Raw genomic sequence first — 22,934 nt, 5'->3', positions numbered from 1 at the left:
TTAGTGTGCTTTTTTCGGCAAAGAAGGTTTCACAGCTAGGTGGTGTTTTGTTGACTGAGGAGACGGACTAGTTTTTTCTTATTGACTCGTTTTTGATGATCTTGAACAGTTTTTTTGGGTCGGTTTGTTGCCATGTCTAATTGATTTAGAAAGAAGGTTGGTTTGGATATTCTAATATGCCTATTGTAGACACTGCGTCTTTGTCGTAGGAATTTAAAGTTGGTAAGTGAGAAAGAGTGTCTCCATGCTCTTTCTGCAAGTCTGAGGTGACAACATTCAACATTAAGGCTACAATTAACCCAGGTATTGGATCTTTTTGATGTGATTCTCTTACATTGTTTGGGGGCAAGGCTGTCCATGATATCGGACATGGAGTTGATGTAAAGGTCAGTGAGGTCCTAAGCATCTTGCATAAAGGGGGGTGGGAGCAGATTGTTAGTGAGGGTCGAAAAAGGAGAGTGAGTTGATGTTATGGGCGTCACATACCCAGTGTTTGTATTTCACTGGTTGACCTTTAGATATTCTAAGTTGCCCTGCGAGAAGGAAGGTGATGAGAGGATGGTCAGTCGAGTCGCAGGGTAAGATGTTGTGGCTCAGGCTGTTACAAGCTTGGATAAGGTTGAGGTCTTGGAGGACGGATTTAAAACTGATCACAAGAGGGTTGCTGCGATTGTTCCAGTGAATGTTGAAATCGCCAAGAAAGATCTGGTTATTAAGGTCTTCATAGTTAGAAGAAATAACCTCCATGATATGTTCGATGAACATATGGTTATCTCCAGGCGGGTGATAGAATATGTGAAGGGAGCATCATGAGTCTTCATTAGTGATGATGTTGACTCTGAGGTATTTGCAGAAAGGGAGTTCCAGAGTATGTGATTGTTTTATCGAGAGAGAAAACCTTTATAAGCAGGCTAGGTCCCCTCCAGAATGACCTGTGTGGTCTAATCTGATGATGTCATGGTGGGGGGCAAATGGTAAGTCAAGGGTGGGAGCTGAAGATTCTTTCATGTAGCTTTCTGTGAGAATGAGGATATCCAGGTCGTGGTTAAGAATAAGGATGTTATGTCAGCTGCATGTTAAACAGCAGACCGGCAATTAAGTAGTGCACATTTCAGGGTGGCTATGGAGGTCGTATGCGAATGTGAGATAGGAACTTGTTTGTGGTTCAATTTATTATTGTACCTAGTGCTAGGGAGTGACACCCTGAGAGGGTGTGTAATGAGAGACTCAATTTCTTTTACCAGTAAGGCTTGATCGGTCGGACGTGATTATAAGTGAGGGAAATTGAGAGTAATGTGCAACAGATACAGAATTTAATAAAGTAATTCCTTGTCATGTGTATGTCTGGCCAAATTGTTGTTTCTAAAACGGATATTTTCCCCTTGCTCCTCTATCAAGTGAATACCAAGTTCCCCTTACAATTGAGATTGAAAGTGTGGTTTCTCCAGAGTGCATGGCGGAGTGACCACCTTATAGTTCCTTGAAACTGCAAGCAAGGTATTTGGGAGCGATTGAAAACGCTTGTTGAAAGCTGTGATATATCCTGTAGCCCGCTTAATCATTTATGGATACAAAATTCCATGGCACATAAAGGAACATCTCCGTCTACATAAGGTCCTAGTCCTGAAGGGGCCATTCATTAGATTTTATCACTGCCTAGGTGGTATATTTTAATATATAAATTTTTGTATACCAATACAATGCCCTGGCACTACTTCTAAAGCAGCTGATGCTTTTGTTAACTTCATCTTGAAATCCAGTGCCCTTTCTGCTTTATCAGTGGAACAAATCATTGCTGCCACGAGCATTTGCAGAGATTTGCTATTACTCAGAGACATTATTACGCATTAGTTGTGGCAAAAACGTACTCAACTTCTTCATGATGATCTTGAATATCAGAATTTAGAAAATTTGCAGGAAGAACTTTTGGTTACCCCACAAGTCCTCATCATACAAGGGTTGAGATTTGTCCTACCAGAGAGTCTGAGACAATAATTTATTGAACTGGCCTATGACGGACATCATGAAGCTGTTGCAACGAAACGGGCTCTACGCGACCAAGTGTGGTTCCCACTTCTTGATGAAAGAGTTGAAAAAGAGTTAAGGCCATGTCATTTGTGTAACTGCTTGTCAGCCAAAACTACCAAGTATCCATTAAACATGTCTGATCTTCCAAAGTGTGCATGAGAAAAAATGTCAATTACTTCTTTGGGCCCTTTGACAATGGACATCATCTACTAGTAAATGTTGATGAACATTCCTGTTTTCTCCTTATGGAAGATCTGTCGTCAACGACTCATGACAGAATCATCGAGAGATTAGAAAGTATTCTTGCAACATGTGGTGCTCCCTCTATTTTGGAATCTGGCAATGGCCCATCTTTCAATAGTAAAGAATTTAAAGATTTTCTCACTCATCTAAACATCAAGCATCAGAAAAGCACAACTTTCTGGCCACAGGAGAATGGTGTTGTCAAGAGATTTATGAGTACCCTCAAGAAGGCTGATCTGTGCACTGCGCTGGAAAAGCTTGAACTCAAATCAGTTCTTCGGTCTTCGCTTCGTACTTACAGGTCAACACTGTCACGATTGCACAATGCGGCGGGAGCAACGAACTACAAAAATGGCCGCTGAACTGAAATGCGCATGCGTGGGGATGGGTCAGGCACACTAAAACCCAGCCTTCTCCGCTCAGCAGCGCTTCGCGTACTGTTATGTGGAAGCTTTGGCATCATACCAGATCTCTTCCGGTTCATTGCTCCTCGCGTCTGTTTCCGTGTTTCGCTCGGCGTTCCCAAGTCTTTCCTGGCGTTCTCTGAAAACGTACCGGTCAACGCTTGCCTGCATCTAAAAGAAAGGAAAAGAAGATAAAAAGGCATCATTACTCATTTGGTGACAGCGCTTTGCGCTGATTTATTTCGTCTTTATTTTGAATATTACTTAACTGATACCGTGGCCTTGGACATTAAAGGGTCCTGTGTCTTTCTCTGGGGTTCTAGAAGCCATAACAAGAACAGAAGTCATACAGAAACAAATACAATAGAAGACAAGGACGAAGAAGTTTTATTTTATTATGTGAATTCTGCGCTCTGCGCTGACTTATTATTTCAAGTATATTTTGTTTTATGTCCCTTACCTGGCCCTGTGCTCTCGGCGCTGTGAGGATCCGCTCAGCACTTTGAGATCTAGGAGAAATAGGTAGAACAGTTTTTTACCTGAACTTAAGGTGCATTTATTTTGCTACTTTCAAGCTATTTACTACATACAAGCTGTTTCCCACTGTGATATTCTTTCCACGAACCATATGAGGTGACCAGGTAGGCACACATACAGATTCATGCATATAGTATCTTCCCATATACAAAAGGTTCTCTTACTTACCTCACTTTGTTGTTTTTCCAGTATCAAACACAAACTTCAAATACCATTATCTCACACTCAGTTTATTGAAGAAAGGATATCATTAAGGTAGGGAAAGGAAAGATTAAGAAATACAATCGAGCTTAATATATGTTTCTATTCTTTCACATATGTACTAATTCTTTCCTGTCTACAGCTTTTGCCTTATCTTGACAGATACTGTGGTTATCTGAGTCACAACGTGGAATTCTTCTCCCTTTTTTCCTTGTTTTGTTTCCCTTCTTCCCCTGGTTACCATTTGCCACCTTGTTAAGTCTCAGGTGCAATTAGGTGATTTGGAGAAGCTGTGGACTTTACTTCATATCCATGATGTTCTTGTGGAAATATAGGTGAGAATTTTACAAACTCCCAATCCTGAGTCCAAGAAGTGGGTTACTATTCCTATAGGAACACAATTAATGTACGCACAGAAAAGAAAAGGGGAAACATAGGAGTCTAGGTTCTGTTCTCACAGATAATAACCATCACAAATTTTGTCTCTTGCTGCCCTCACACATCCCAAAGGATGTCATGCTTCATCATTGGACGTTGCTCCTCGTTGGGCCAGCAATGCAATGGCCTAAGGATCCCCCGAAGGGTCACTTTGGTGGAGATCTTTTAATTACGTGGTATGATGAGTGAGGGTGTGAGATTTTCAGTGAAGAGGGGTTGTGAGAGGAAGGTGAGTAAGTGAATGATTAAAACTGGCTAGGGGATACCATACATTTTTTTTATAATATGTTAAAAACCCTATAGGTTTTGTGTTACTGATTTGGTAATAATGTACCCTGGTAACTATTAGGTCAACATGTTTTGCGCCCTACGATGGTCATAAGGATCCTTGGTGCTTCCTCAGGACCAAAAACGTTAGTGTTAAAATGTGGAATTCAAACAAACAAGTATGTTCATAAAGAACCCCTGTTTTAGAAGTGGAAGAGCCGTCCCCCATGTGTAATCGACAGGGTGGCGTCAGCTTGTTCTAACCACTTTTCTTGCGACCTAGAAAAATCAGGAGACGATAAAAAACACACAGAAGATACAGAGACAGACATGAAAACATAGTTATTGGGTAGTACTCGATGAGATGGTGGAGGGCATCTCATCCAACTTATGTACTCTCTAGCAGAGCAGGAGAGAGGTGCTGTGGGTGCCAAAGTAGGATGTAGAAGACATGCGCCAAATACATTAACTCTGTGCTCACACTCCCTGTTGTCGGTTAATGCATGGTCTCTAAACAGAGTTCAAACTGGTTAGATTAGTTGGCGGTAAACTTCATCCTAATCATAGATTATCAGTACGGAGTATTGCACAAAACCTGAACTGCTACATTCGACCTTAATGTTTGGGAAAGCCATAGGAACCAAACTGCCACAATGGGCCACGGAGAAATCTATTGCCATTTATAAACTTCGCGCCACTAATTTTTTTTTACAAAAACAAAATGAAGCCCTATGAAACAGACACTGTTGTGCTCGGAGCATTGTGTTTCAAAAGAGGAGTCTAAGCTATCATCAGTCAGAAACAGAAATGCAAGTGTGATGCTCCTTTTGATGCTGACCCACTGAGGGTTGTAACTAGTAAAGGACACATGGTGACTGGTCACCATCCTGGAAAGTCTATTACACAAGATTCTTCGCATTTCCAGCACCTGCCTCAACATTTGCCAACTCCAGATGTCAGAAGCGAGACTTTTCCACCTGAGAATACAGAGAGCCCAATGACTGTACCAGTTTCCATCATGGGCACTTCTCTGGTATCTCTGCAACCTCACACGACCAGATCTGGATGATTTATTTGAGCACCAAAATTACATATTAAAGAATTGTGATGTATATATGTGTTTTTGTACTTTTTATTTAACAAAGGGGGAGATATAGTGTCTTGTGAGTTAGAGATGACAGGACCATTTTGGTTCCCATAGAACAGTGATGAAGGTGCGTGGGTGACAGAATTCATGATGTAGAATGTTCAGTTAAAGGTTACACACTGAGGAATAAAGATGGGTAATACCAAGCTCCATATGTGGCGTGATCATTTGCCTGTACCCAGCCTGGGGAGGATGCTGCAGTACCCCCAGCATGAAACTCTTCATCATAGTATCATCAGGGCTTGCACGAGAAGGCTCACAATCTTTGGGCACTGTAACTGTCATCCTCTTTAGAGGAGGTCTGGGGCATATGATTTTGCATTGCCTGCTGAAATATATCCTTGCTTTTTTATGATCACTATCAACAGTGAGGTTAGTCACTAGGGAACTCCCACTTTCAGACTTTCTCAAATGTCTAGAATTCTATTCCATTTTTGTACTGATAACTCCACTGTTTCTCATGGGGAAACCCCCACACTGTCCCCTACCTCTTGGCCAAAAAAGTCTAATCTGATCTGCCCTTAACCATGAGCCTGTTTGCCTCGCTACGCTATTCAGAGGGAAAAATGGGGTTTCTTCCAGATATATTAAACTGTACCTAGACCCAGCTTATAGCATTCTGAGTTGAACATCAGGGATTAGGGCTCATGTTATAGTGGAATGATTGCCGTTTATAAACCTTGATGCCTTACCAGCAGGATACTCAAGAAGTCCGCAGACTCCCCTTGTGGAGGATTTTAGCAGTGGAGCCCAGAAAGTCGAAAGGTTCCAGGAGTCATGCATCTGACCTCCCTTACTTTGTAAGGACCCGTCCAAACCATGCCAAGAACCAATGTCAAGTCCCTTACTCAATGTCAGTAGTCCAGTATTGTCCAGGTCAGCTTATCCATCACTGCATCAATTTTTTTTAGCCCCCCCCCCCCCCATCTAATCCACTGATCCTAATGTTGGCAGGCTCAATTGGGGCTTATAGGTGATTGAGAGGCACCCATAGCTGTTTACTGTGGTTGTGGCCAAAAGAGATGTGGGTCAGAATTGCTGGGGAAGAAGCCATTAATGGGTGGCTGGTTCAAGGTATGGAAAAATGAATGCGCGTGGAGGCTGCAGTATATCGATCCAGAGGTTACCCTCATAAACACAAGAAACTGGGGGTGATCTTGGTGTCTCACTTGAACGTTGCCCTGCAGTCTTGTAACCAAGGAGTATACTACTGAAGTGTTTGCCAGTAGCAGTACTTAGGCAGTGTTGTCAAACGGTGTCTGGGGTTTCCTTTGGATGTTACTGTAAGCTATATGTTTATGCCTCTGTTCACACCAGCTGGTTCGTGTCTGTCCCTTTTTAAGGTGCGCTGGGGTGACAAGGGATCAACAGAAGAAGGAGCAAGATTAGAAAAAGCAAAGAATGCTGTTGTGACCGTCCCCGAGGAGTCAGAAGAGCCATTCCAGCCTAAACCTCGAAAATCAAAGCCTACCCCAGAGTCTCATCAGCCCAAGTGGTACTCTCCTATAAAGGTAACATCCTTTCTGCCAATATCTATATCAATGCTTTTGTCTATTGGCTTTATTCAATACTGCTTCTCAGCAGAGGAGCATTAAAGGAAATGCTACCAGTGGCGCCAGAACAATTTTCAGAGAGGAGGTGTTGCCATTAGTGTTACGTCTCTGAACTAAAACTCCAATCATCACACAAAGAACACGTTTTAGTGAAATAAATCACTTAATTTCTGTTTTCTAAACTGCATGTATATTTTGAAATATTTGTACAGTTCATTTTTTGGTATTTAAATGTTATGTGTTAGAAAAAAAAATGGCATCCTGCAGCCGTTCTTTTCACACTAGCAAGATTGACATATAGGTCACATTAATAATCCGCTCACTTTACAATCAGATTAAGAAAAGTAAAAACCAATCTCCATGTTAAAGGAATAAGCAGCAATTTGTAGAGACGTAGCCTGACATTTGACCTCTACCTTTGAACACACAGCAAATGTGACAAGATAAAAACTAACAGGTAGATTCATGAAAGAAAAATCGGCTCGCAAAGGGCCAGATTCTCAGAAACTGGCCCTTTGCGAGTGCAATTTTTGCATCTGGGATTCATAATCACAAATGCAAAAATCGCTAATTGCGAAATCGCATATTTGCGAGGAATTGCATTTAAGGAATCTCTATTTGAGATTCCTTAAATGCAATTCATTAACCATTTTTTTTTAGCGAATTCGCTATTACTGGCCGCTATTTACCACGAATTGTAACTTCGTGGTAAATAGCGAAAACTTAGAAAAATGCACTTCAGTGCATTTTTCTAAGTTGCATGTTACACACACACATGTCACACATGTGTACATTTTCATTTCAGGGGTGCTACAGGGTGTCCTTTGGACACCCCTGCACCCTTGAAATCGCATCCTTATTTGCGATTAGCAAACTGCTAATCGCAAATAAGGAATAACTCCCCCTAAAGGCCCATAGGAATGAATGGGGAGTTATTCCTTATTTGCGAATAGCAATTTGCTAATCGCAAATAAGGAAGATGTAGGAATCGCAAAATTTTTTGCAATTCCTACATGAATCCCGTTTTGCAAGTCCTTAATAGCGATTCCTTATGAATCGCTATTACAGACTCGCAAAAAGGGACTTTGATGAATCTAGATGTAAATTTAGTGGCATATTTATAACTAATTTACCTGTAGCATCATCAGCACCCACATTGCCTGCGCCTATGAATGTTACTAAAAAGCAGTGCTTAATTAAAGCCAGTGGTTTCCAGTGCTCAGCACCAGCACTAAATTGTCAACACTGCACTTGGGGCAGTCTGTCACATGGTGGCGCTGCTCATCTAATTTGGAGATGAGCAGAACAGCGGTTGTTTAAGGATACAATATACATAAAAAAATTACTAATACCTGCCTCCCCAGGCAATCCTCTAGCTTTGGAGACCTGGAATAATCGGAACTGTTGCACTTGCAGGAAAGAGAGATGGTTAGTAGTTGTTTTCGCAGCTATGACAGGGGAAATAGGTGGTGCAACCTTCATTGGCCTCCTGGTCAGGGCCCTGGAACTTAGAATTACACAAATTAAGCACTGCTAATAAGCTGCGCCGGACTGGGAACCGAAAGCGGTCGTGGCAAACCGCTCGGCCGGCCCTCCTAGGGTGAGGAGGGCCGGCCTATTTGGCCTATTTGGCCTATTTTGTTACATTGTGCCAATATTGCCGGCCCCCGGTAACAAAAACAGCCCCCCAGGGCCTAAAACCGGCCCCTACCCTGGCCGACTAATGGGGAAAAGCCCAGTGCCCGCTTTGGCCAGTCCAGCCCTGCTTATGAGTAACTAGTTTTTGCTTCAGAGTAAACAGAGATGTAAATCTCCACTGGTGATTTGTAGGTAAAAAAAAATCTTTGATTCGGCTTGTGTAAACCATAAAAGAACGCAGTACATAAAATCCATCAATATATAATAAATACATCACAACCTTTAAAAATATTAAAACAAAATATATAAAAATGGCTACATTTTAAATTTCAGACACAGAATTTGATAAAATAACATGTGCATCAAAGTATAATTTCCCTATCGCATTTCTCCGTCTGACTGCAGGCGATATAAACGTATGTAAACATCATGCAAATATAGTTAGATTGTGATCATTGCAAATAATACAGGGCTAGTGTGCACTTTTTGATAATCAAAGACGTAAGCAGTGGTATAAGATATTATTTCCTAGGCATGGCATACAGTTGAAAGAAGAAAAAGAAATGAAAGGTAGATTGATTAGACTTTGAAACACATGGACATGGCTCCAGGCCTGAATAGTTGTAGGTATGTCTGGGGTAAGAAATAAGGAGATGAACTATGTTAACTCCAAATCGGAGGAGATAAAAAGGCTGACAGTGATGTGATAAAGAGTTCTCGTAAGGCTCCACACAGTCAATCATTACTAATAGATGATGAGCGGCCACACTCTTTTAGCTACACCCTTGACTTTCTCTTCTCTTTCCTTACCTAGAAAGAAACTCAGCTTTTACACATTTTTGGGATAAGGTTCTCATATCGTATGGTCTATAAAAATACTCTAGCGTCCCAAGCAGAAATTGTCCCTTAATGTACCTCAGCCACGGTACACGGTGAACATGATCTAACTGTAAACAGTCAGGGGCAGATTTACAAGTCCCTTGCGCCACTTTTGCGCCACTTTTAACATGGGAAAAGTGACGCAAAAGTGGCGCAAGGGGCTTGTAAATCTGCCCCTAAGTGCTTATGCCCTGATTCGGGAGAGTTTCCTGCTTGGACCATATAGAGTGCCACAACAGGTGAAGTGCTAACTTAACATGGTCCTCTAGATAAGATAAGCCCAGTCTGCATGGCAAGCGTTAGTGGGTACGCTAGTAGGAACAGATGATAATCTTCTCAAAACACATTTTCACTAACCTATAGTTCCAATATATTGGTGTACCCCCAATTCTTACTACATACGTGCAAAGGAGCTACATCGGGCCTTATAGATATTAATCATGGCGTCCAAGGGTTTTGATCCTAGTTTCCCTGCAAACCTGAAAACTGCTTCAATCTTGTAATCAAATTGAGACCTTTTAACCCTCATAAGATGTGACCAGGATCATTTGGGGTCAAAAGGTACCCCCAGGTATGTCAATGACGGGACGCTTAAGGGTTCGATTCCATTAATGAACTGTGATTTCAGGTTGCTCGGGGGAATGTCCACAAAGCATAAAGTGTAACTTTGCAATATAATTCGAGAGGCCAAGAACACTCATGAACGCTACAAATTAATTTAACAACCTCTGCAGGCCTATAGCTGTTCTTGAAATTAAAACACAGTCATCGCGTATAAGATTGTGGAGATACTTCTAAACCCCACCAATGTCACATCCTTCTCCACAAGTGATATGCTTGCTTCCAGATCAATATTGTAGAAGTTAAAAAAGAAAGGGGATGAGCACACACCCCTGTCGCATCCTTCTGTTTTGTGGTTTTTTTAAAACACATTTTTTATTGCTTTTATTGTTAGAAACATTAAAATCAAGTATGGTAATCTTACATACTACAGTAATCTTCAAGCAGTACATTTGTGGCCTTTCGTCAGGCCCTTCGCACTTTAACACTTTATCAACATTATTACCAGTTAGTCCCAGCATCTGTTAGCACACTTTTCAATGCTTAAAACAACTGTGTTCATATTCATTTTTGGATGATTTGTAGTCTGACATTCGTTTATAGATCGCATTTATCTACCCCAAGTTCTCCGCCCCCAAACTGGCTTACTCTCTAATATGATGAGTTATGGTTTGTTGTACAATATTCCTGTGGGGTGCATCATTTTGCCTGATATGTACATAAGATATGGTTTCCGTGGACATTATTTTACTTTTAGATGGTATTGCTGGTCTCATCGTATTGCAGGGGAAAGATCCTATAGACTCTGAGAACTGATTGGTTCTAACAAGTCTATAGGTTTTAGTGTTTCCAACATTTGGTTCCATTCCATAGAAGTGGATATTTTACGCTGCCCCCTTTGTTCATCCCACCGAGGGATGGCACTCTTCCCTCTCCCCCCCCAAATGAGCCATCTCCGTGTGCCAAGTGTGCACCCGAGGGGGAAAGGTAGACTTCCACCTCATTGTGATGGCACGTTTTACCAAAAGTATAGCCATAGCCGCGAATATATATTGTTTTCTCAGATTTTTTGGGCGAGGGTGGAGCCCCAGGAGGCAGCTTTCTGCTGTGTCCCAGCCTGAGGTGCCTGTCATATCCTTAAGTGTACCACCTATCTTTGTCCAGAACCCCCTTAAGTGTGGGCAGTCCCATAGCATGTGTTGTAAGTCCACGTCTGGCATCTTACACCTAGGGCATCAGATCTGTTGTCTGGGAATATGCAGTTGATGCGGAGCGGTGCGGTGTGATGTACGCTGTATGTAGAACCATATATTGGATATATTTGAATTTAGCATTGCAGGGCACTTTTTTGGGGAACTCTAGTGCGTACCCCCATTCCTTATCTGTGAGGTCCCTTCCAAATGGCCCAGGGGAGGTGCCCACGTGTGATCTAATGCCTCTATATAGCCAACGGACCAAATGTCATCCCCCTCTCATCAAATGCACTGCATGCACCAATCCATGTGTCATGGGTTCTCTCCCGTCTGGGGACCAGTGTGTTTTTTATATAATGAGTTATAGCGGCATGCAGTAGAAATAATGTCCGGGGAAGTCCCTGAGCTTGGGTAAAGTTGTTGTGGTCTGCTAACACACCGTCTATGAACAGGTTTCCCACTGTCTCTACACCCTCCTGTGTAATTTGGGAAATGCTACGGCTGGTATTAGTGGGTATACCATGTAGTGGAATATTGGCTGAGTATGGGCGAGTCCTCTTGGTGCATTGTAGTGACCATCTCCAACATAGCAGTGCAACCTTAAGCAAAGGTGGAGTTGCAGGTGGTATTTTGGTGGCAGTCAGTAGTAGTGTTCCTCGAGCCAATTTCTGAGGCGTGTAGTCGATTTCGTGCAAATTTCGGCCAGCTAGCCAATACGACAACCATTGCAATTGGCTAGCCTTGCAGTACACCCCCATCTCAGGTTTCAGTAGGAGCTTTGCCAGACTAACCCTCCTACGTCCTTTACCCCATATTAATTCTGTAAGGAAGGCATCCAATATGTGGAAAACACTGTTTGGGAACAGAATCAGCAAGTTGGTAAAATAATATAGTAATCTTGGGAGAACACCATCTTGGATATAGCTATTCTGCCCATTACTGAGAGAGGCAGCGATGTCCAGAATGTAACCTGGGCCTTTTGTGAGCTAATAGTTTTCATTAGGTTTCCTTCTAGAAGGTCCCGGGATGTTCTGTAAATTTGTATATGTAAGTATTTGAAGGTTAGTGGTGCGCCCGTCAGAATCACTGGGCCAAAGGGAATGGGTTCTGGGTCTTCCCTGTGTTGCATATAAAACGCATGACATTTTGTAGAGTTGATTGCTAACCCTGAAATTCTTTCAAAATGTAAAAATATAGATGGAATGGGCTCAAGGTCGTCCGTTAAGTCTTTGGATATATAGTATAAGGTAATCTGCATAAACTGATACTACATGTGTCGTCACTCCCAGTGGGATCCCTTTATCTATAGCTTCCCCCCGGAGTTTAATGAGTAGGGTCTAGTGCCATTACAGACAGGATTGGTGAGAGGGGACAGCCCTGCCTCGTTCCCCTCGCCACCGGGTACGGGTGAGATATATGAGATCCTGCACAAATGCTGGCAGTAGGGGCTGTGTATAAGAGTTTAATATTTAGGTGGCATAAAAAATCTACCCAGGACTGCAATTATATAATCCCAATGCAGTGTGTCAAACGCCTTTTGGAGGTCCAGAGAAATACAACCAGTCTTACATGAAAGCTTGGAGGCCATCCCCATGACGCAGTGCAGACGTCTTATATTAAGGGACGTATTCCGACCCTGGACAAACCCGCATTGGTCTGTTTGTTTGAGTTTGGGAAGGGAGGGGAGGAGTCGACGGGCCAAAATTTTATTACGTATCTTGTACTCCGTAAATAAGAGGGAGAGTGGGCGGTACCCCGCCATATCATGTGGCTCTCTGTTCGGTTTGGGAAGGGATATTACTACCACCTGCATAGTAAACAATAAGAGACCATGGGCCTCTTGCGCCGCATTATATAAACATTCAAGTTGCGGAGCGAACTTGCCTGCATAAGTAGAATAGAATAGCACGTTCCGGCAGCCGGTCCAAACCTGGGGTCTTATTACACAGGAGTTCCCCAATGGCGGGGTCCTCAAGGAGTTCGACATGGCAGATTCTCCCTTCTTGTAATTGGCTCTGACTGGAGTGGTCGGCACTTGCGTTCCGTTCCAACTCTTGTAGAGAGGCCTCAAGTGTTGTAAGATACTTGTTAATTTCCTGGCGAGCCCCCACCATGGCTCCAATGGATGTTCCACACGTTACCGTCTTAAATGCATCCCACTCTATTAAGCGTGAGGAGGCAGAATTTGCATTTTTTTTTTAAGTAATTAGAGATAGTGGTACCTAAGTGATCTCTAAAGACCGCATCTTCTAACACCTGCGGCCACAGTCTCCAAGTGGGGACCTGAGTGGGTACCTTCCCCCATTCCAGAGTAATTTCCAATGGGTTGTGATCTGCCAGGGTTTTACCCAGATATGTTGCTTGGGAGATTTGGGGGGTAATAGTGGAGGAGCAGAAAATTCTGTCCAGTCTTGTGTGGAGCTGGTGTGGTGGAGAATAAAAAGAGTATTAACGATTGGTGGGATTTTGGAGGTGCCACACATATTTAATCAACCATCCCTCTGCCCAAGATCTCAGGAATTCTGTTTGTTTAATTGCTACTGCCCCATGCACCGGGGGATGGGAGCGCTTTAGATGGACATCCAGTATGGCATTATAATCCCCGCCCAGTGCCCACGGGATATCAACCCAATCCGCTAATATGGTACTCGTGATGGAGAAAAGTTTGTCTTGGTCATAATTTGGTGCGTATACACTACCAATAATTATATGTATGCCGTCAAGATTCCCATGCACAATCGTATACCTTCCTGGAGTGATGCGCTGCTCTATGTTCACGACTGGTACCCCGTGTCTTACCCATATAAGGGTCCCTCTTGCAAAAGTAGAATATGACGTGGTGAATATTTTGCCTCTCCATTTCTTACGAAGTTTAACAACTTCGCTGTTAGTCAGGTGGGTTTCCTGTAGCAAGGCTATGTGGGCCTTCCTCCTATTTAATTGAGCGTGAATCCGGTGATGCTTATGGACTGAGCCCATCCCTCTAACGTTCCAGATCCCTATATTATATTTCCCCAGCACAGCCATATATGATTTTCTCTGTATGTGTTACATCGCCTGAGGTATGTACAACAATTAGGGTGTGCATCGTAGGATGGGGTGAGCCGCAACCCCAGAGAACTCAACTAGTCTAACCCCCCGATACTAGGACTAGCACTTGAACTTTGCTGGTACAAACATTAAGAAGAACAGTTTGAACGTCCAATCGCTTAACTATTGCAATACTTGCAGGGTGGGGGTGGCTCCTGCACAGCACACTGTGTCTCCTTATCCGACGGAGCTACACACATGTTAGGACCCATACTTTGGCATGTCAGCTTATAGGACACCTGGGGAAAGAAGAATATTAGTATGGACATTTATGAAAGATCTTACTTTCCTCCTTCACAGACTCTCAGTATTCATCAATCAGTGGTAATTTCTAGTTAATACTATATTATCCAAATAACGATTGCAGTATTTGTGGGGTGATCGATGGAAACATCGGGTCATTACTGTCAGAATTAGAAGGCACCAAGTTATCGTCCGAATGTTCCGATGTGGATGGCGGGTTATTGTCTTGCATAGCAGTTACTGTAGCCAGTGCCAATTCCTGAATCCATAAGGCCTGTTCCAGGGAAGGGCCCCCCTCCTTAGGCCTATGGAACGATCTGTTTCGGTGTGGTCTTTGTCCCGGTGGCCGCTGAGAAGCTTGTAGTATCTTTTGATCCAAGTTAGCCAGAGCTTGGGGAGAAAGGGTGGCTTCCAGCCAGTCATTGGCCACCTCCGGGCTGTTGAAAAAATTGGATTTTTGGTCATGTAAGATTTTCAAGCGTCTGGAAACAGTAGGGCATATTTGAGCTGTAATTCATGAAGTTTCCTCTTCGGAGGAAGGTACGAGGCACGCTGCTTCTGAACCATAACTGTATATTCTGGATACAGAGAGATTTGTTGGTTTTCATATTGGATGGGCGCATTTTCTCTGGCTTTCTGAAGGAGATCGCAATCTTTATAATTGAGGATATGGGCGATCATTGACCTTGGTGGTGTTGCAGCTGTTGCTCTACTCAGTGATATCCAGTGAGCCCTTTCCACGCAAAAAAAAGGCGACAACCCCTCCGGGGCTATCTAATCACGTAGCCACTGCTCCATAAATGCATTGCATTGAGGCCCTCTGCACGTTCCGGCAGACCCAGCATGCGGACATTATTGCGACGCGACCTGCCTTCCGCATTCTCCACCCTGTCTTGGAGGCTTGACAGTTGCTTTTGTATGCGGGTTATAATCTCGGTATGCTCCTTATGCTGTTGCAGTATCTCCGACAGAGTCTGTTTGTTAGTTTTAACTCTTTTCGACAATTTCTCATGTTCTGCTTTCAGAAGGGTAAAGCCATTGGTTAGGGAACCTATTTTTGTTCAATAGAATTGCGTGAGTCCCGGATCTCCAGCAAAATTACGTCTAATTTTTCTGGGGCAGTCTCCTCATTTGCTGGTGGGGCACAGCTGATTGATGATGCCTATGAGGCCGTGTCTGTCTCCCCCTGTATCTGTTGTTCGATGGGGGACTGTTCCATTGGTTTGGCCTTCGTACGCCCCATAATGCTGAATCGTTGAGTTCGCCGACCAAGCTATTTTAATGATGCTCTGCACTATTTCCTGACAGGAGGGAGAGGGAGCAAGAGACCTCCTATCATGCCACACCTGCGCCAGGGATCAGAATCAGACACTACATGGGTTACGTGTGCCCAGCTATTACCACAGATTTTGCACGTATCCACAGTAGGTGCCCCAGTAAACACATGCCTTAGGTCTTGAATGCCACATACAAACTCTGCGTCTTGTGTGTTTATGGCCGGCCCCAGCTGCGTGTACGCTGACGCCCAGCTCAGTGATGTCTGACTAGGTGGTTGATCTCGGAGACGTGCAAGGGAATTGTGGTCCTGTGTCACAGCAGGCTTCTGCCAATTATTAGTGGTGGTTAATGGGACCGTTGTTAGGCCGGTGAAGCGCGCTCATTGCTGACCCAGTGACTTTCGGACAAAGCAGCACCAACTTACGGTTAACTCCACTGTGTCCTTATGCTGCGCCCATTACTTGGCCCCAGGGAGCACTACCAGTTCACATAGGGGGTGGCCAGCTTATCCGACGTGCTTCCACCGAAAGTCGTGATGGCGCTAAGGGCCCCAGATCAGCAGTACTGTGGCGCAGACCTCTTCACAGTTAATGGGGGACAAAGAGCGGCCGTGTTCTAGCACCCCCGTGCAGCTTGTATTACTCACAGCTCTTCTGTGATGGTCGACACAAACCCAGGCTCCGACCCCCAGGTGTGACCACAGGGCCCATTCTCCACAGATCTCTGTGCTCTGGCGGCACCCCAGACAAGGTCCCAACAGCCTTCTAGTACGCTCTCCTCGCAGCCCCGGGATCCGCTCCGGCCCCACTCAGCATACTCTGTTTGGGCTGCGGGATTCGCCTGGGCCTACGGCACCAGGCCAGCTTGTGCAAACAGAATTTGTGGATCCCCCTTACCCGATCTCCGTCCAGGGTCCCCCGTTACAGCATGTGGTTCCTCTCAGCACAGATCTACAGGCCTCCATACTGCCCCATGGGCAGGCCTCGCAGTACGCAGTCACACCAGTTACTGGTTCTCTGCGTGGGGTTGACCTCTTGGTTTCCCTGGTGTGACGGCGCTTTGTCATTGGGCTTCCATAGCAGCTGCACAATCACCGGATCGCCGCCTTCCAGGTCCAGGCACCGCGGCCCACTGGCCCAGGCATTCACTCCCAGCACAGGCAGGCCTCGCATCTCGGAGACACCTCTGCACACAGTGTTCCTCCGCAGCGGTAGTGTTTCAACAATCCCAGCGGCACAGCACAGCGCCGCTGAGGTCTCAAGTCGATGGCAGAGGACATCAGAAGTAATTCATTCACCCCCGGGTCCGTTGAAGTCAGCAGGATAAGTGGGTCCTGCAGCGGAGCTCTGTCAGTTTGCGGCCGCCATGCTTTGCGGTTAGCCACACCCGTCGCATCCCTCTGTTAATCCTGATTAGGTTGATGTATTCACAATTAATCCCATACCTGATACAACCTTTCACATCTTTGTGTAGTTTGGCTAGAAACTGTACCTCTACCTCCATTTCTAACATTTCTAACATTTTTGCCCAAAGTTGCTCCCTGTCAAGATAATTGAATACTGAACTTGGATCCATAAATGCTAAGTGCATCATACTGGACTGCAGAGAAAGTGCCTTTTTCAGTGACCCAACGCTCTAGCCAATGCAAAAGGATCCTACCAAGTATTTTGGCTGTGGAATCAATTAGGGAAATGTTTTGATAACACCAAGGGACAGCTCTGTCATCCTTCCTAAAAGTCGGTACTATGATAGGATTCGCCCAAGTCTTAGGCGGGCTTGTGACCATTGCACTCCTTAGGACATGGCAAATTAGAGTTGCCCATAGATCAGCATAATCAATAAAAGGTCAATTGGTACCCCATCCGGGCCTGGGGCTTTGTTTCTAACACTAGATTTGTAGGTCATCCTGAGAGATGTTTAGTGTTCTTCAGGTGTTGTTTTTTTATTAATATTATGTGAAAACCCTACATTTGACTGGTATTATTTCATTGTTTATTCTGACTGATTTTACAATTTGAAACTGAAAAGAGCCATTAACTCCTGCTTTGTGAACTTGATGCTGCTTGAGTTATATAACAAGGTTTTACTCCAGGTGGTACAGCTATATATCCTGAATCAATTATAAAATCCCTTACACGTCAGCAATTGTTTCAAGGGTCTTATTATGAAAAATTAATCATCACCCAAATGGCAACAGCAAGTCAATCAGTTCCCAGAAGAAATAATGTTGTCCAGGATACACAGCCGTTTTGAAAAATAGGTACCCCTACATACAGAATATACTTGCTAGTCATTGGGAAATAAGCAATTTGAGGAAAGACTGTACATAGGCAAGTGTATAACTCTCCAAACCATTTTCAAGGCAACAAAACAACTTGTTTTTTAACAATAAACAATGTGCAACATTTTTTTTTAAAAAGGAACAGAAAAATATGTGCCAATGTTAACCTATTTATTATTTTTGTATTTATATTTTAGTCCTTATCAACAATACATTTATTTTTTGGTTTTCTTTAATAAATAGTTATAAACATTAATACACCAACAACATAATCATGTGGCTATAACTATTGCTGTATCCGGAGGGGGCTACTAGAGATCTGGCTGCAAATATGACTACAAAGCAGTTCACCCTCCCCCCATTGTCTACCACAACATATTTCAGTCTTCTTGTACATTTAATCATTGTGTTTACATGCTGCCTACGTCATAAAATCCTACTGTATCCAAAGCGTTTATTACTGAAGCACTGGAGATTTAGTTGGATGATGCAGGTATTTTGGAACCAAATTTTCACTTCTAAAGCCTAGAGCATGTTTCAATTGACATCAAACGGTCTATTGGACCAACGGGCAAATAGGACTTTAAAACTGTAAAGTACAATTAATTCCATTTAACAGCAATAATTTGATGGCATTTCCGCAATAAACAGCATAAGTTACAGTTGAGTGCAAACTACTACTGTAACTGTGGGTTAGAAGCATGGCATATCTGATGGGTTTCTTTCAAATTGGAATGAAGACAACATCACAGGTCAGAGTTGCTTGAAAGGGGAGATTCTGTGTGGTCCTGCCCTGCTCTTCACTTGTAGCACCGATACGTAGGAAAGCACGAATGTATGACGTTACAACGCATGCTTTTATCACGCATGCTGTTACAACGCAGGTTTTACTACGCATACCATTACAACGCATTACACTTGGGGGTGCTGGATAGTGAATAGTTTAATTTACTATTCCAACTCCAGTCCCGTGGACACTAGGGAAGGTGTTGGATAGTAAATTAAACTTATTCCCTATCCTAGAGCGCCCCCCAGTGTAATGCGTTGTAATAGTAAGCGTAGTAAAACCTGCGTTGTAACAGCACTGCGTGGCAAAAGTTGCGTTGTAAAGGATGAAAGCCGGAAAGCACATCTAAGATCTTTCAAGGGTAAGGAAGTACAATGTTTCTTACTGATGAGTGACTTGCTGTGACTTTTCCTTGCAGGGCCGCCTGGATGCACTGTGTGCCCTATTTCGACGGCAATATGACCGCGTTTCGTTAATGCGACCTCAGCAAGGGGATGAGGTAGGTTTTTCATTTTCTAGCTTTATGCCTGACTTTTTCATTGCAGGTTCATAAAAACTATACCAAGGTTACTTTAGATAGCTAAGGACCCACATATGTAATTGTATCTTTTCAGAAATGAGACAGTGTTGCATTGCTTAAATAAATGTAAACATCTTGCTGGCTTAATGTAAATTTGTGCCTGCTTACATTGGAGAGTCTGACCTTTGAACCTGAATTCCGGGTTTTACAGTGTCATGAGTTCTTAGAGGAAGAAGACATGTATGTGTATATTTACCAATGTTTCACACAATGCAGCAACCCAACTTGCTGTGCTGCGTTGCTTGAAAGGAGGCCAGCGGAAATGCACCATCTAGTGCTGGCGCACTTGTGGAAGCCTAACATCAACACATGCACCCTTGCTCCATGCTGCAAGGGTGCTTGCGTTATGAGCAGGAGATTTTTTACTCAGCAAGGTTCACTTTCCTGCACAAAAACAATCCTTTGATGTATTTTCTTCTTTCTATGTGTGTGAACAATGCAGTACACATCGAACGAGGAAGTAACAAGGAGTTATAGATATTTCTCCTCATTACACCTTGGTCGGGGAGGTGCTGCATTTTAGCTCAATCCTAGGTTTACTGACCACAGCTCACAAAGTCAAAGACTAAAGTATACACATGGGCTGCCAAAACACCCTTAAAAAGTCAAGGTTTATTTGTAGCCACAATGAGACATAAGAAAATTGTTGTGCAAGCTCCTATTCATGTACTTCAAGGAACAGCTTGAAGTGCCTGTTTTCTGAGTTTTAACACTGCTTCTGATATGGCACTAATATTAGTGAACTACAATATGAATGCTGATCATGAAATTGTAGGTCGATTTCCTTCATTTTTTAATGGATTAGGAAAACTCAAAACAATGAAAGTAAAGTTACACATAAATGACAATAATTGTCTTGTTGCTCAAAGACACAGACCAGTTGCGTTTCACTTTCAAGAAGCTGTTGAAAAGGAACGTAATTTGTTACTTCAAATTCAAATTCAAAAGAACTTTATTCGGTTTTCATGATGAAAGCCATAAAAGTACAAATATGCACAATAAAAAGGAATAAAAGTTATTAATAACATTAAATTCATAATATATTAAAAGTTAATCTCTCACAGAGAACACTGTACTGTCTCTGAGGTCCGTGTTTAATGCAGCCGTATGATTTTCATAAGTTCGTGCGATGCCTGAGGCACAGTTTTAAATAGTGTGCGACAGATTTCGTCGCTAGGGTGTTTTCCAGAAACTGCAGCGCCAGGTACGCTGGGCGGCATCTACGGATCTTCATGACTTTTAGAATTGGTATGATCCACCTTTTGCGATGTGGCATGTAAAAATTGCAAAAGAAGAGAACGTGGATCGTAGACTGAGATGAAATAGCGTCACAGGGGCACGGTGTCATATTGGTTGTCCAAATATTCTGTGACGGAAATGAAACCATAATGTGAAAAAGATTAAACCTGAAGCGGGTGAGAAGGAACTTTTCAAATTGCGTCAGGTCGTACTGCAGATACGGTTGAACAGATAGAGTCAGTTGTATCATAAGGCAGTGTTGAACTGATGGCTTTCCTATTTCGGACATCAATCGCAGTTGAGTTAAATGAGACAGGCATAGCTTTTTTAAGTCTTTCTTTGCTATGTCTGTTACTGACTGTGGTTCTTCGAAGAACCTCGAGAGACCGATATCCGCAAGGAAGGATTTTACATAACTTAGCCACTTTATCTTATTCATACAGTCTAACTTCATACAGTCCTCGATGATTGCTCTTGTGAGATGACATTCATCTGTTGCCCATATTCTGCGCCACAGCATGATCGGTTGAATCTTGATGAGATCTGAAACATGATCCAATCCAAGTTCTAAGTGGCAGTCGAAAGTAGTTGTGGTTTTAGGGACTGCTAGTAAAAATTTTAGAAAGAGATTTTCAACTTTCTGTATTTGTTCAGCGTTAGCTGTTCCCCAGACTCCTGCACCAAAAATGGCCGTGCTGATGCATTTTGCGTTGTAAATTTTTAACATCTCTGATATGGGTCTTTTTCCTAGACGGAGGGAGAACGCTTTTAAAGCACCAATTGTTCTTGTGAGAGACAGCTTACGCGACGTGATTGCTTGTTTCCAGTTAAACTCTTCGTCAATGGTGATGCCGAGGTATGAGTAAGTTTTAGTTCTTTCAAGAGGGATTTTATCCACAAATATTGACTTTACTCTTCCCCTTTTGGTACCAGCGTGCATCACGAAGGTTTTTTTTATATTGACTTTTAGGTTGAGACTTGCCATGAAAGTGCAATAGTTATTTAGTGCTTTTTGTAACTGGATCGGGGTTCGTGCGAGGATCACCGCATCGTCAGCGTATAACAATGCTGGGATCGGTCGCCGACCCACTTCTGGCAGATCTTTCACGCCCTGTAGCATAGCAACTTCGAGTCCATTAGTATAGAGCGTAAATAGGAAGGGGGCCAGTACACACCCTTGCCTGACCCCCTTCTGTATTGGGAAGCTGTCTGTGAGTTGGCCCTCCAATCCATATCGAACCTTTCCCGTGGCTCCAGAGTATAACTCACGCAGGAAATCTATGATTGCGGGCTCGATCCCCATTTGCAACATTATTGCCCAAAGTCTTGAATGTTCTACACAGTCAAACGCTGCCGTAAGGTCAACGTAGACCATGTGTAGAGTTGATTTTTTTGCTGAGGTGTATTTTCCAGCCAGTAGTGTTAAATTCAAAACTTGGTCCACAGTGCTCAGTCCAGGCCTGAACCCGTATTGAAGATCTGATAGTACCCCGTGTTCTGTTGACCACTCCTGGAGACGGTCTAGAAGAATCCTCCCTGCCATCTTTCCGACCGAATCCAGGAGGGAAATAGGACGGTAACAACTGGGAGAGTCTCTGTTGCCTTTCTTATATATGGGGACCAGGATCGATGTTGACCAGGAGTTCGGGAGGCTGATTTCCTTGGCTGCGTTCAGAACCTTGGTTAAGAGAGGGGACCAGAGATCAGGGAGTGATTTGTAAAGGTCCATTGGGACTGAATCTGGTCCTGGGGATTTGCCATTTTTTGCAGTCTTTATCGCTTTCGCTACTTCATTCATAGTGAAGTGAATTTCTATCGGGTAGTTCACCGGAGGAGGGGACGGGGGTGTAGAGACCAAGTCTCCGGGTTTATCCTCACCGAAGACCCCTGAAAAGTGTTTCACCCAGTCCTCGGCGTTTATTGCAACATCCAGCGAAGGACCGTCGTTATTTCTATTTAAAAATGGCGATTTTACGATTTTCCAGAAGGCTACATTGTCCTTTTGTGTGCTGCTGCTTAAAAGTTGGGTCCAGAGATTGCATTGTATCTCTTTTTTTCTCTGCCTGAGTGATAGCTTATATGTTTTCCTTAGTTGCACAATCTCTTCTCTGTTTCGATCTTTCTTTGCTAGGGCTTTCTTTAATGCTGAATAGGTTTTTGTGCACTGTGTGTTAAACCAACCTTTTCTTAGAATGTTGTTTTGCTTCCTAGGTTTGGTTAGTTCTGTACCGATGGTTTTCACTATTTCATTATAGTTAGTCAGAATTTCCAAAGGAGTTGCCAGAGAGTTTAGACAGTTGTCGATATGAATTCTGCATTTTGTGATTATGCTTGTGCAGGTTGAGTC

General features: G+C 43.3%; 1 protein-coding gene and 1 long non-coding RNA gene across 3 annotated transcripts in view; one reads left to right on the top strand and one right to left on the bottom strand.

Moving 5' to 3' along the window:
• LOC144781839 (uncharacterized) overlaps positions 1-2,846 on the bottom strand; it is a 144,545-nt gene extending 141,699 nt beyond the window's left edge. For both annotated transcript variants that reach the window (XR_013601075.1, XR_013601076.1), the window contains exon 1: positions 2,737-2,846. This is a non-coding gene — a long non-coding RNA (uncharacterized LOC144781839). The remainder of the gene's footprint in view (positions 1-2,736) is intronic.
• ANTXR2 (ANTXR cell adhesion molecule 2) overlaps positions 1-22,934 on the top strand; it is a 552,370-nt gene that overhangs the window by 479,022 nt on the left and 50,414 nt on the right. The window contains exons 15-16 of the mRNA XM_078660866.1: positions 6,609-6,776; positions 19,187-19,267. Coding sequence (XP_078516992.1) covers positions 6,609-6,776; positions 19,187-19,267 — 249 coding nt within the window. The remainder of the gene's footprint in view (positions 1-6,608; positions 6,777-19,186; positions 19,268-22,934) is intronic.

This window comes from Lissotriton helveticus, chromosome 9 (genome assembly GCF_964261635.1).
Source record: "Lissotriton helveticus chromosome 9, aLisHel1.1, whole genome shotgun sequence".
NCBI lineage: Eukaryota > Metazoa > Chordata > Amphibia > Caudata > Salamandridae > Lissotriton > Lissotriton helveticus.
This window is presented reverse-complemented; position numbering and strand designations above follow the sequence as displayed.